The sequence below is a fragment of the Artemia franciscana genome, unplaced genomic scaffold (assembly GCF_032884065.1).
Source record: "Artemia franciscana unplaced genomic scaffold, ASM3288406v1 Scaffold_601, whole genome shotgun sequence".
Taxonomy (NCBI): Eukaryota; Metazoa; Arthropoda; class Branchiopoda; order Anostraca; family Artemiidae; genus Artemia; species Artemia franciscana.
This window is the reverse complement of record NW_027066312.1, coordinates 381,527-396,608: the sequence shown is the minus strand read 5'-3', so window position 1 is coordinate 396,608 and position 15,082 is coordinate 381,527. Positions and strand designations below refer to the sequence as shown.

At 35.2% G+C, this 15,082-nt stretch overlaps 1 protein-coding gene across 2 annotated transcripts in view; it reads right to left on the bottom strand.

Annotated features, from left to right (window-relative positions):
- LOC136043442 (probable E3 ubiquitin-protein ligase HERC4) overlaps positions 1-15,082 on the bottom strand; it is a 96,664-nt gene that overhangs the window by 36,301 nt on the left and 45,281 nt on the right. For both annotated transcript variants that reach the window (XM_065728358.1, XM_065728359.1), the window contains 5 exons: positions 14,408-14,559; positions 12,754-13,006; positions 9,992-10,170; positions 6,093-6,220; positions 3,155-3,516 (listed from right to left, as the gene is read on the bottom strand). In XM_065728358.1, coding sequence (XP_065584430.1) covers positions 3,155-3,516; positions 6,093-6,220; positions 9,992-10,170; positions 12,754-13,006; positions 14,408-14,559 — 1,074 coding nt within the window. The remainder of the gene's footprint in view (positions 1-3,154; positions 3,517-6,092; positions 6,221-9,991; positions 10,171-12,753; positions 13,007-14,407; positions 14,560-15,082) is intronic.

Here is a 15,082-nt window from a genome sequence, read left to right as displayed (position 1 = left end):
CAATGAGTCACTGTTGGTCCCTGACGCGCCTCAATTTAACTTGGATATCTATTCGGGCCTCATCCTCTTTCAGGGAGTTATAATAGCCCTGAAGTCACTACAAAATGGGAATGCAGCAGGGTGTGATGGAGTCCCCCCAGAGCTGATGAAATACGGGAAAAAAGCTGATGCTGGCCCACTATTTAAGCTGCTTGGTAAGATGTGGGACGACGAGGCTGTCCCTCTTGACTGGAATAAAAGTATTATCATGAAACTCTTCAAGATAGCTCGAAAGACATCATGCGATAACTAGAGAGGTATGACACTCCAGCCAGTCGGAAGTAAAGTTCTATGTTAGATTATACTTAGTATAATTCAGCCTCAAGTGGACTTAATTTTAAGGGATGAGCAACATGGTTTCCGCCCAAGTCATTCTTCCTTTGACCTGATATTTAGCTTACGTGTTCTACTGGAGATATCAAATGAATGGCAATTGCAGTTTATTCTATTGTTCTGAGAGGCAATGTGGAAAATTCTCCTAGTGTATAGAATGCCTCCAAAAATTTTGAATATGATTAAAGTCCTGTATGCTGAACAGGTCTGTTCAGTCCAGACACAGATTGGGTTGTCAAAGTGGTTCCCTGTCGAGTCCGGTGTACGTCAAGGATGTTTAATATCTCCAATATTATTCGCAATACTTATAGATTTTGTGCTTCGAGCATGCCACTTTAGAGGAGGCATTAAACTAAGCGCTGAGGGTCAAATACACAACAGCGATTTCGCTGACGATATCGTTCTCGTGGCTCACTGCCAAGAGGACATTCAACAAAATCTGAAAGAACTAGCAGAGAAAGCTGCCCCTATGGGCCTAAAGAATAATGTTGTTAAACGAAAAGTATGTCCAACGCAGTCGGGACAACCATTGCAGCAGGATTTGATTCGAAGGCACTAATATAGAAGAGGTCAAAGAATTCAAGTACCTCGGTAGTACATTACCCAAGATGGGAATTGTGATAGAGAAGTCTTGCTACGGATAGCGTATGCAGGTGGAGCATTTTCTCGGCTGAAAAATATTTGGAAATGTAGACACTACTCTCAGAAGTTGAATTTGCGATTGTTTAGGAGTAATGTATTCTCTGTACTTTTATACAGATGCGAGTCCTGGAGCCTTTCAAAGATTGCTGAGAAAAGATTAATTGGCTTCGAGAATAATTGCGTGCGTAGAATCCTTGTGGTACATTGGACCGATAGAGTAACGAATACCCAGGTAAGGGCTGATACCGAACAAACACTTGTGACCGACGAGATCAGAATGAGAAGATGGAAAAATTGGGGGCATATGACCCGCATGAACGAAGGACACCTCCCACAGGATTTAAAGTGTTGGACCCCACCCGGCGTTCGAAGAAATGGAAGACAACGCGACACACTTGATTGATTCCTGGAGAAAGAGGTAACCATTCTCCGAACAACTCTGAATGAACTTTGGTCTTTGGCACAAGATCGGTCAAGTTGGAGGTCAACCGCCGCTGCCCTATGCACCCCCAGGCGTAGGAGGATCTAAGTAAGTAATTAAGGACATTTCTCTGGACAGGGTGATGATGACCTCTTAACCTGGCTTAATTGCTGCTTTCTTTCTGGGTCGTACTAACGGCACCATGCCTAGTCACCTGCAATGAATTATGACAGAAATTCTGGTCAATTTTAAGGAGTCGTTTTGAATCGTCATTCTTTTCAACGTCAGTAAGAACACCATGGACAAACTTGGCAGCAATCTTTTTCATGCTAAAATCTTCAACTAAAATGCAATGAGCCAAGCTCCAAGATATGTTGCTAATTCAGTTGATGGACGTTCTGAATGAGATTTTGTCCTCAATCAAGAATTGGCCGTTTTTTAAACGTGCAAACTAATCGTACATATATGATTTACTAATAGGGTCCTCCATGTAAGCTATTTTTCCCGATACAGCAGTTTCAGCAGCACTTTTTATTTGGATAATGGAGAGAGGGGTAAGACACCCAGTCATTAACCCTTCTCAGGCATGTTGAACTTCATTTCTACTCGCTTTTTGAAGCAATTTGAGACTCTTATGAATAAAATGAAAACAAAAGAAGAATCCTCTTGTTTAGTTTGTGTGCTTAGTATGGGACAATTCTGTATTACATTTCCGATCCTCTCCTTTGTCCATTTTTTTTATAAAATGTCAAGTTAGCCAAATCTTTTGACACCGAGTCTTCAAAAATAGAAAAGCGAATTTATCTATACGGTGACCATAAATAACAATAAACAATTTCAGGTTATATCACAAACTTACTAAACAAACTTCAAATATTATTCCAAGCTAATAGTATATCATTACAATTTCAGCACATGAATAGACGCCAGGTCAACCTATCAACCCCATTAAATGATTTAAGGGCAAGCTAGCAATCGTTTGCAGTTAGCTATAATTTGTAGCCCATTGAGTTAGTTAATAAGGGCAAAGTAGTTATACATCATTTGCTCTTTTATAAGTCATATTGGGAAGCCAACTGTCTTCTGTCACTACTCCTAAAAACTGCAGTGTTTACAGAAATCTTAGAGAAGCTTAGTCACAATATGGTCAGATAAGAAGCCTCAAGATGGTCTTGCCGACCGGATTAAAGTTACAGAAGTGAGTAGGTATCAATTATTATAGCAATTAGATGTGCTTAATCCTAAAACGATATCATATTTTTAGAGACAAAATTCCTTCAAACATGTCTATTTCAAATCATACATATCCTTCATTGTTTGCCGATTCACTTATTTTTCATACTACCTTTGTCTAAACAATCTAACGACTCAATTTTATTTTGCAAGGCTTTTTTTATTCTCAAGCTCCATAATTTTATCTCTAATCAATTTGATTTTTTTGTCCATGTTTATAATTAAAAAAAAAAATACTTGATCTACATAAAACCACTTTCTTTGAGGCTTTTGAAACAGATACTAAATCTCCCATATCCATACAAAAAGTAGTGGGGTGAGGTTTGAACCCCCCACGCCTTAGGTTAAATCTCAGTTTTAGTCAATTCGACCACCGAGAAGTTAACTGAACGATGTTGATGAAACATTAACCTAGTACCTAAAATTAATAGACATAAAAAAGCGTTTTAAATCAAGCTGTTTTCAAAGTAATTCAAAATAACTTACCAATAACCGCTTCATTGTATTTATCATTAATGACATCAAGAAGGAGGCGGGCAAAGGGTATCTGCAACTCAGCAAAATGTTTTGGCATCATCATCTCATGGTAAAAGGGAACACTAATAAAAACCCTGAGGGTCTCAGGATGAGGCGATGGCAAATTAAAGTTGGGGACCATATCACCGGTCAAACATTGAAAGACTCCATTTAAAATTGATTCACTTTTAACACGACTTAACTGATCAAATGTACTCTCTACTTCTCCAATTTCAATCCCGTGATTGCTAGATGAGCATCCGTAATGAGATTCATTTTTCAAAAAGGACCCGTTCAAACATGAAGACGATTGAAAGACACTCTCAACAAATCTAAAAGAGAACTACAAATTAATTAAGAGAAGAAAAAAAAGAAAAAACTTTTCAAAGGTGTGAATTTACTTCACTAATTGTTAATCAGCCGGTTTTTCTACGATCCTATTCTAGGTCTATTATTGTCATTGGGCTTAAGAATCTATAGCGTAAGCTAAAAGTACAGTTGAGATGTCCCGTCGTCCACTCAGGCAAATAGACATGGTGCATGGATCCCTGCATGAACAGGCATTAGAGAGAATGCAATTCACTCCCCTCCATCGTACAATGATAATGTTGCTGTCCGCCACAGGTTGTTTCACAACGTTGAGTGTTGCCTGGAATAGGTATTATGCTACTGAATTATACAGATGATATCTCCAGTCTGATCAGATCGTTCTCTCGAGCTGAGAAAATTTTTCCTTACCAGAAAAAGCGTATATGTTAAGCTTGGTCTGAGAATAAAAGTGATATACTTTTGTTTGTCCTCCGACAGCCATCTCTTGCTTCTCTTTAACTTGATAATCAGAAAGTTAAAGTTGGCAATCATGAAAGAAAGGCTCTTCTTTAGCCTTTCACAAATAAGCCCACAGTAGGCACTTTTTTTTTGGCAACAAATTGGTACTTAACCGTTTTTTTTAGTTGCGCACCTTTATAGGATATACGTTATCCCAAAAATTCTATGGGTATCCCCCCTTTTACCATCCTATCGGTGGGGAAAGAAAGAGCTTTCCTTCCTTATATGCCATCTTAATATCCCGCATTTGGACAATAATTCCAGAATAAAGGGAAAGTATGGGATAACTGATCCTCTTACTACAGTCACTGAAAGGCAGAATAAGTTTGGAAGTTTGTGCGATTCGAACCATGATTCTTACATGTTAATATCTTCATGTTCAACATATCTGTTCTAATTGGTTTGCTTCTTTTTGCTGTCTGCGTAGATTATTCCGCATTATAATTATATTTTTTCCTCTTTCTTATATTCACTATTACACTATTTGTAATCTTTTACCGAAAAAGGGAAATAAATCTCACTTATGCATTACTTTTAGTGGTCACCTACTGGTAACCTAACATTTAAAACGCTGCCAAAAATTATAACGGACAGCGGTTACGTCTTATTTTTCAATCCATGTCGAATACCAAAGTTTGAAGAATTATATCAGTTTGAAGATTTAAATGATAGAAAATATCACCAAAAAGCATGATTTTTTAACATGACTATTGCTGCTATAATAACTTATCACAATGCCAAGCCACCTGAGTCCAACAGCTCGTCTTTCATCCCGGTCTGTTCTAAACATCAGTCTTAATTAATTAATTAATTAATAAGTTAATCCTAGAATTTCACTTAAATTTTTCCAATGACCTCTGCACAACAATTTAAGAAGGTGTTACTGTTCGTTTGGTCCCGGTTGAACAATCAAAAAGTTCGATTTCTGGAAATAATCGTCTGTCGTCTGTAAGATATGAACTAACCATGTTAACTTTATTTTATTAGAAAGGCTGGAAAAAGCTTTTCAGCCATATTTTTGTCAAATCTTAGTCCAAGATATACGGTCATTCAAGCAAGTACTTAAAATTACCTTTAGATGCTTCCTCTAAAAACATTTGGCAAATATGCATCATGCTTTCGGAACCCCGGTGCTTTAGAGCAACACTTAAACACTGTCACTTCCCTCATTTCTTGTGTCTTAATCTTAACTCTAAGACAAAACCCAGCAACATACTAGTTTTTAGCTATGTTTTCTTATTCGTTGCATCATTTAATATAAAAATGTACCCTTTACATAATACTTGAAAATCTTGTTTTTGCTCTCCAGTAAAAGTACCAATGAGTCAGATATATACATTTTGATACTGGGCACGAACATTCGTTTAGTTCTATAGTTGAGGAATTTTCTTGGGAGGGAAGGGCTTGAAACGATATTTTTAGGAGGAAAGGTGATAATTAATCTGCTTAAAAAGAAATTCGTATACATATAAGGCGCATACGCATGGACTCATTTCTGACGATGAGTTTTTTCTGGTGAGAAAATTCGAAAAAGCAGAGCAAACTAATGAGTTCTAACTCATTATGAGAAAAAGGTACAAGATATATGCTCTTTGATTTTGGGCAAGACCGTACCATATCAACTAAAAGAACATAGGATTTAATCCACGAGTAGGAAAATTATATTTGAAGGAGGTTTTTAGCCTTTAAGACATACGTAGTATTCATTACACATTTTTTTTTTTTTTTTTTTTTTTTTTTTTTTTTTTTTTTTTTTTTTTTTTTTTTTTTTTTTTTTTTTTTTTTTTTTTTTTTTTTTTTTTATATTTTACAATGAAGGGCTTCTGGGATTTTTTTTCGTGCGCCATCCATATTTTTGATCGATATAAAATAGTAAGCTTGTTTTTCCCTCTAGCCTCAATAATTGCGAGCAAAAGGTGCCAAAAAGCAGCTCAGAAAAAAGAGTTTTATTACTATTATTATAAGATTAAATGTGATGTTTGCTTAAAAAAACAGAAGAGATTGTTACAATATTGTTTTTGAGAATTTGTACTTATTTTCTTATTGTAAACTTGTTATTTTCTTATTCTAGTAAACTTACGTTAAAGCCTCTAGCCCTTCTGAATCTTCACTTAACCATTGCTTAATTTTCTTCACAGAACTTGTATTTACTTCTAAAATGGAGTCCTTTATTTCCCGCACCCTGCAGTCGGCCGGTACAAAACTTTCCTAAAAAGAAAAAAAAAATTAAGAAAACCTTAATCTCTTTGCTTACTGACCACATGCCCCGCTTCCCTTTTTTGTTTTTTTCTTCTGCTTCTTCTCATTCAGATTAGTATGGAGACGCTTTCGCAAGATCTCATCTCTGGAATCAAATTTAAGTCCTGCACTTTTTATTTTCTTTTTTTAAATGCATTTAGATACAGGAGCTTGTTAATATTGGCTTTGAAGCTTTTGAACGCTGAGATGTTTTTTATATATTTTTTTTTTAATATTTCTTTTTTCAAGATACTTCTTTTATCTGAAAGCAGGAACAACATTAAAATTCAAAACGAATAGAAATTATCTCGTATATGAAAGTGTTGCCCCCCTCTTCAGTACCTTGCACTATAAGTTAGTTTTACTGTTTGTCCTAATTTTAAAAAATGGCCCCTGATACACAAGGGTCGTTTAGTTAGAATAGGAAGCTTTTTTTTTTAAAGTGCTAGAAGCTTAAGCGTAAAAAGCAAGGTACTAACGAAGAGGGGGCGGGCAACCCCTTCATATACGGAATAGCTTCTGTTCGTTTTGAATTCTAGTGTTGTTCCTTACTTTCAATTAAAAAACACTTTTTTTTTTAATTTTATAAGGTTTATTAGTTTAATGAGGGACAATTTTAATAGAGGTATGAGGTTTCAAGGAGGGTTTTCAATCCTTTTTTATTGTTATCTTTTTACCAGTAACACAACTAATACAATCGGGGAAAAATAGCATGTATTTTGATGAAGAAATATTTGATTTGATTAGGGAAGACAAGGATCCTGTCCAAAGTACTGCAGCTTTTGTCACAGCTTAGGCACAAACATAACCAATTAAATGATACTTAAACGATTTGTTAGGACACACGAAATAGTTGTAGGCCTCTTGATCCGTAGAATCCATTGGAGGGAAAGTATGGTAATAAATAATGAAAGAATCGCGGCCAAATGTTACGACATCAAAAGATTACTACCGCGATGCTTATACATTTAAACTAGCCCTATTCAGAGTCTCGAAAACCTCTAATTGGAGGTTGGAATACATGAAATTAGGGGACAGAGAATTTATTTATTCTGACAGGAAGAATAGGACTTATGATATAACAGAGAAACTGTTTAAGTTAGAGAAGTGTCAAAGAAGTCCAGCTGAGCAATTCCTAGGCAAATGCAAGGTTCCAGTGACCCTCGGGTATTGGCTATGGTGATTCCAAATGAGCTATGCAACAAACCAAGCTTTTCACATGAAAATAAAAAATTTAATACATGTTTCGAGTGTTTGATTGTTAAATAAATATGAAAGTGTAAAATGGTAGATGGATAAACCTGAATTGGTGCTATTAAATGATGGTTTCCTATTAGATAGTATTTTGTTGGTCTTGCGTTGATTGAAACATCGTAACACTAGGCCTGCACAAAAGCCACTTATAAAAAAAAAACTTGTAAAGAGAAAATGAGTCTTAATGCATCTAAATTATCAAAACAAACTTTACTTCTACATTTAAAACATATCAAAGCTCTATTTTAATCGCCTCCTCAGTAATCTGGTTTCACATTAATAATGTTTTTTTTCAATTTCTAGGATTTTATATTCATCAATATAAAGATACTTTATTTCCAATAAGGCTCAAATTCATGATATTTTATTAGTGAAACAGCTTATTTTTGCCAATTAAATTAATTGTCATTTTTGAAATGCTAAAATGTCTTCCATAGATTTGCAGAAGCTGGTTTAAACAAATCTACTTCCCGTTTCGTATCCACTTAAAATCAAGTTATTGAAGGTGCAGATGTATTTGGGAATCAACAGCTTGTTAATGCGCTTCTGTATTTACAGACAAAAAAGAGTATTCAAATTTAACAAACTCATTTTGATTATTTATTTTCACAATTCAACTCAGCACCACCCACACAATGTCTTACTCCTCTACAAACTTCACAATTTTGAAACAGCCAAAAGCAAAAATCTAAGAAAATCGCGGTTTTCAGGTATCAATAGATCAAAGATTGCTCCAGTGAGGCAAAACTTTTTATTTTCATATCCTTGGTACTTCAACAATACGGACTACTAAGTGTGCCCTCCATTACAAAGTTCATTTGAGGAGACAGAAAATTGTTGTTCTGTATGTTCTTTCTTACCAAACAGCTGAAAACTTTTAGCTGATGCAATGAAATTAGAAATGCTGTGCAAAAATTGAGATAAAACAGCGATAAACTATCCTATAGCATTCTCTACGCTACGCTAGGTTATGATGAGAGTTTTATATTTGTCTTCTTCAGTCAGATTTCAAGTTAACCAATGATAAATCCCTTCGCAACACCACACTACACAGTATTCTGTAGTAAACATCACAATATCATAAGGTAGAAAAAAAATCATCTCTCCCCTACCGTTAAACAACTCAGAAAAAAATACACATAGATTACTCTCTTCTGTTTACCATTTCATCAAATATTTAATTCGATTCTGTTCTAGATCAGAGTTCCTTTTCTGGCCGGCATAATTTTGCAAAAATAATTAATAAGCTTTCTATTTATATAAAATACACTACTGATATTCAAATGACTCCTTACTTTTGATTTATTTTATAGAATGTCGTGATAAAATAACGAGTAAAATTCAGAATGTCTGAGAGCCTTAGAACTTCAAGTCCCTATTTACAAAATATGAGATTTAAAAATAGTGGATTAGGATGACACATCAGTTCTACGGCCGGCAGCAATGTCTTTAAAATAAATAAAAGCTTCATATTTATGTACTGACAAAAATTACTCCGTACGCTCATTTTTTGAAATTTGAAAGAGCTAATTTTTTCGAGAAATTTTCCAGGAACACTTCAGAAAATCTAGGTCTTAATCAGAGACAGCTTCCAGAGTTCATAAAACACTGATGCTTTACCTTTTTGTCCGAAAAATTGAACTAATGAAAACAAAGTCATGAACTTCCGGATTAGAGTTATAAAATACGTTTCTCCGGCCGTAAAACCTTGTTTAAAATAAATAAGAGTTATCCTGTACAGAGCAAAGAACCTCAGCCCACCGAGGGATAGTCGTAGAGCTCTGGATCATTTCCGAGAGAACGACCAATCGTGATCCGTTGTCTGCCATTCTTCCAGAGGCCCAGAGGGGTCCAGTACGAAATTTTGCTAAGAAAATCTTACTTTTTACAGTTCAGTTATGTGAAACTCGTACTGCCACCTTCTTACTTGGATTCTGCGGTTTTTATTTGTGATTGGTTAGTAAGAGACCTGATTTAGGTGAAGGTATTCTATCAACCCAACTAGTTGCAAATATTCCTCGCAGGCAATTGTTCTCAAATCCAAGCAACCTTTTCTCTATACCTTTAGAGAAACTCAAGGATTCGCATCAATATGTCAATATGAAAATTATATTTCGTACAACAAGCCATTTTCTAGAACGACTTAAGAGAATTTTTATTCATTTCAGATATGTCGACAAACATTTACCTTTTCCTATAAATTTTGCCAGTTTATAGTCTAACTGGAAGAATTTGGCCGCCACGCTCTATCGCGGCTATTTTCCGATATCATCATTCACCCTAGGTGATTTACCAGTCCGATTTCACAAGTAAAATATAAAAACCAAAGATTCGATTTCCTTAAAATTTTAAAGAAACGAGTATATATGCCAAGTAAGAGAAGATTTTAAGTCAAGTCTTGAATATTACTTGCCCCTGCAACAAACCAGCACGTTAAGGTAAGTATGAGATAGAGAGTAAATCTAAAATCGAGGCATAAATACTTACAGCATGAGCCTTGACCATTGCAAAACTCTGGTCACCTCCGGCGAATATCCTGTCAATGGCAAATGGAAGGGCATAAATGTCATTCCCATCAACCGAGGACTCCACATCAGTCATTTCTACGTTGTCATTGGCTTCTGATGTTGGAGGCACTGTGCCACTAGACGAAACCCATTTCCCCCCTTCAATGGAAGAAAAGGATATAAGTTAACAAGTGCTGGAAAACCAACCACTATCTGAAATAATCATGGCTTTATTTGTAAATTAGCCCTTAGTTTCCAAACTCTGATATTAAAACACTAAAGGACAAAAGGTAGGTAACTATGGGTCCTGCTGCTATTCTTAGAATGTCATAGGTAAAGGCCCCCTTCCCCCCTCATCAAATAATACTTCTTTCATAAAAAGATCAAACCTATTGATCTTACTATTGGACATTTTAGGCGAGTTAAATTACGGCAAAGGGTAGGCTAAGCTTCATTTTATTCGTAATATTAAATTATTTTTAAGGGAACTGTGACATTTTACAAAACAGATTGAAAAACCCAGCAAAAATCTTATAAACTGAATAGGACCACATAGCTCCTCTCAAACCACCTATCAACAAACTGTAAAGGTAGAAGCACAGAGCTCGCAAGGGTTCAGCCGATTTATAAATCTTGTTATTAAACTAGATAAAAAAAAAAGCTCCAGGCACATGGTACTGCGACAAAGTGCATGGCATCATAAAATAAGTTGCTAAAGAAAAACGAAAAAAGAGAAAATCCAGAGTATTTTACCATAGATCAATATAAAAGACATTGGGCAATCAAGTTATATCTGTAATGCAGGATCACTTATTACAGAATACATGTTGTGACCTTGCATGGGAATATACCTGTAATACCCTTTGGCTTACAAAGTCCAAGACATCCAGACAAGGAGCCCAGAAACAAACAGCTGGAGAGACAGAGGTTCTTTCAATCATGTGGATGATTGAGTTAGTTTTATATCACAACATCAATAGCTGCAGAACACCCAGTAGTAAATTTATATCACAAAAGAACTATGGATTCCTCAAAAAAGTGCTGAAAATACATATAAACGCAATTTTACCCAAAGGCAACTTAACGAGAATGACATTGGTATTGTAATATTTAGCAGTGAAAACACTTTCAAAGGCATTACAATAAGCGAGATAATCAAAAGCTATCGGGCTTGCGACAATAATTATTACCGCTTCTGTACAGAAGACTTGCATTATCTTGCTGAAGGATCGTCAGTCATTTGGATGATTAGTGCCTATTCTTTGCTAACAAATTTTGAAGTTATTTGATCGAATTGTCGATATTCAGCCGCTTTTTGCGACAAAAATATTGGATCGAATATGCATTCCCAAAAACTTCACACAATTTCCTCTTCTTCTTATAAAGCTTTGCTGAAATCTGACTTTCCCTTCTGATAGACGTAGGTGACACAAATTAGATTCCTATTTCCCCCCCCCCCGCCGACCGCCCCACCACAAAGTAGATCGTGTCAGATCTCAAAAATAAACCAACAAAATCACTTAGGCTACTCTTATCTTACAGAAAATAAGACCGACATTTCATAGCCCATTTTGGTTAGTTTCGCGATGAATAAAATTAGGGACTCCTCCACCCCATAGTTCAGAATATATGTGACCCCCCCCCCCTTCATAGAAGTCAGTATATATTTGGACTCCCAAAGGTCAATTTGGCTGAGATCCGTTAACTTCTTTTGGTTGTTTGAGTTTGGGTTGTTTACTTCTCAGTTTGGTTGAGATTCGTTAACTTCCTTTGCTAGTTTTCCCGATTACTGTAATTTTGTGACCTTTTCCCCAAGTTTTTGGATCGTGCTGCAGAACCCAACGAGCAAAACTAAGAGAGCAGCTTTTACTTTTGAACACATTCAGCCGAGATCAGACAATCTTTTTAGGAAGATTCGCTGTGGACAAGACCCTACAGAAGCGAACTTTCCCTCCCCCCTCCCTGCCTATGAGTCGAGTTGCAGTCGGAATGTTTTCGGACTAGTTCTTGATGCAGGCTTTAAATGCAGATAAAATCTTCGGTAATAGTATCAAAAATTTTACAAAAAAAAGAAAAAAAATGAAAATTTTAAGCACCAATACATGCAGAAATAGCCTAAGGGCCTAAAAAGTCCATTAATCTTCTAATCTACGCTGAATCCTAGCCCAAAACAAATATTCGAATCCTAGTAAGTGTTGGGAGGTAGGCCCAGAATTGCAATATTCTTGAGGTCTTTGTACATCAAGCGATAAAAGTTTATACCGTTTTTAATCAGGCATTGACAGTTATAAATACAATGGGTTCACTTCGAGCAGGGTTAAAATCATCTGCTTCAATCTGTTTGAAATTCAACGTCAAAAAGTATATTATTTTATGTTTAGTCTCCCACTCAAACAAGTCCAAAAGCTTTTGTGGGGGTCTAAAATTTCGTAATTTTTCTTTGTTTCTTTTAAATAAATTGATTGATTAATAATTTACAAGCCACCATAGTGACGTTATCCCTTTTCGTATTATTCTTAAATTTTTTTCTATTTTCTTCTTAATTTCAGTGTTGTCTTATTTATGTTTCATATGTGTTTTAGTAGCTTTATGCATATGGCTGATTAATTGAGATAAATACCATTTCTACATATATTACTATTGTTTAAGTCTAAAATTTAAAACAAGCGTTTGTGTATCCACAAATCTACGCCCTAGAAAAATAGGTAACCCGAGCAAAGGAATTCAAGATAATAAAATTACCTATGACAGTTTGAGGCGTGGAAATATTCGTTGGGCTTGAGACACATCCAAGTTGTCCCGATCCACCTAGCCCAAAAGAATATACCTGTCCTCTTGAAGGTACAAACGCTAGACTATGACATCTACCAGCTGCAATCTGGGTAACAGTGCTTCCCATCAGCTCTAGAATCCTTCGGGGTCGAAATTCATTAACAGTCGATCCGTGACCTAGCTGACCGTACATACCAGCCCCAAACGTAAAAACACCACCATCCTGGAATATATCAAATCAATAATAGCATCAAAAGCCTCATTTGGGGCATTCATAAAAGGATCAAATTATTAATAAGCTTCTGATAATAAGATTATCAATTATTAATAATTATAATTATTATTAAATTATTAATATTAATAAGGATCTAAATTTTAATAAGCATATATTTCTAAAAGAAAAAGAAAGAAACAAATACCACAAAACTAACAACCATTTTTAAACATTTGGTTGGTAAAAAAAATGATTTTTGGGATGGAGGAGGACTCAAAGTCAATTCGCATGCATAGTACTACATGTCATGTACTTGTACCATTTAAATTAGACCAAGAGTCGCTATTAATAGGTCAAGTGTCGAATAGTTATCCCAAGGGCATAAAACAGCCTAGTGAGATACTTATTTCAGCTAACGGAAAACAAACCATAATACTACTTCTACAATGACTTGTTTCAAATTTATCGACAATAGCACAGTATTTAGGGCTATTCTTAATAAGATATGCACCATTTTCTTTGGCAGAGGGGATGAAATCAAACCGGCTACGGTACCGTTTGAAAAGAGCAATAGACTATAAAAGAATTCACAAAATATCAACGTATTTTATAAAAGCCTGACAAAATCCCTTTTGTACAGTTCCACTGTTTTCCTTTGCATGTGAGGCAAGTTCAATCAGACGAAGAGCATTTTCACAAAATCCTACACGGATTGTAGAATTTCTTTTTAGAGATCTCTTTTTTAGCTACAAACAACAATAAAACCCGTAAGATCCTTTGTCTTTGAATGTACCATAAACAGAAAACAAAAATTCATAAAAGAATTCATGTCCCTCTCTATAACAAATAGTTTTATTAGATAGCACCCTAGCTGCAATTTTGATGTGGCTCTTACAATGAAAGTATTAAGCTTTAAATACTACCTTCGTTTTTATACCTCTATGTTTTCGTTTTCTTTATTTTACTTTACACTTTCTTTTTTTTTACATCACGTTTGTTACAACATTAATCTAATATTTATATTTTTATAATCTAGACTAACTCAACCTCGTTGTTATATAAAATATCAGCTTTATGGCTGGAGGGAAAATGCAAGAGAGAAAACACGAGTGTTCTCCATCAAGTGACGATGTATGACCACTGATTAAGTTTTTTAAAAGATGTAAAACGATAATATCAAGTTAAAATTTTATTATCACAACTTACCTAGACTTCAGCCAGGAATTGAATATGGAGGAGGGGTAAGCCTATAGAGAAAGTTTTTTTTTAACTTTACACCACTTAATCTTGACCATTTTAACAGAACAGTGTATTTCTTTTGTGATCTTGAGTGCCAAAGATGTGGGAGGGGGGGGGGGGGGTAAAACCTGTAACTAAATACAAATTAATTAATCAAATAAAATTAGAAACCTTTGTAAGAGCGACACTATGATCCCTTCCGCAGCACATATAGACAATTTTTTGATTTTCTAAGGAACTCAACAAATAAGGTCTTGTACGATCCTGGCAATCCCCGAGCCCTATTTGTCCAAAAGTGTTCTTCCCCCATCCAAAAACAGCTCCTGTAATGAGAAAAAGAAAGATTATAATGAGACAATTAACGGGATGTTGAATGCAGAAAATGAACTTCAAGTTATAATTCAATTTTCAAGATTTTTATTTCTTACAACGTTTTGGTATGGAACTAGAACTCCATTCTTTAGGAATTAATTTCCCATTTTGTCCTAGTTCAGTAATTTCCGATAAAGTATTAAGGAAATGTTTGAACAGATTTTTGTATTCAACTAGAAGACTGGTTTGATGTTAATATTTGATATTTATACCTGATAGTTGCCTTTGATTGTAGCATTTATTAGTTTCATTTATTCTACTTTTTTTTTCTTTTTTTTTCTTTGTAGTGTTAGTTTGTAGACATTTAGCAGTGAAATGCTTGTAAAGGTTTAATCACTTAATAAAATCATCATCAAGGTAGTGAAAGTTCTTCAGATAAATCTTATTTTTAAGGTGCCTCAGCTCCCATAAACCATACTCCCTCCCTTATTCTTCAAGGTACACCAGTTTCCCATAAACCATTTATCCTCCCCG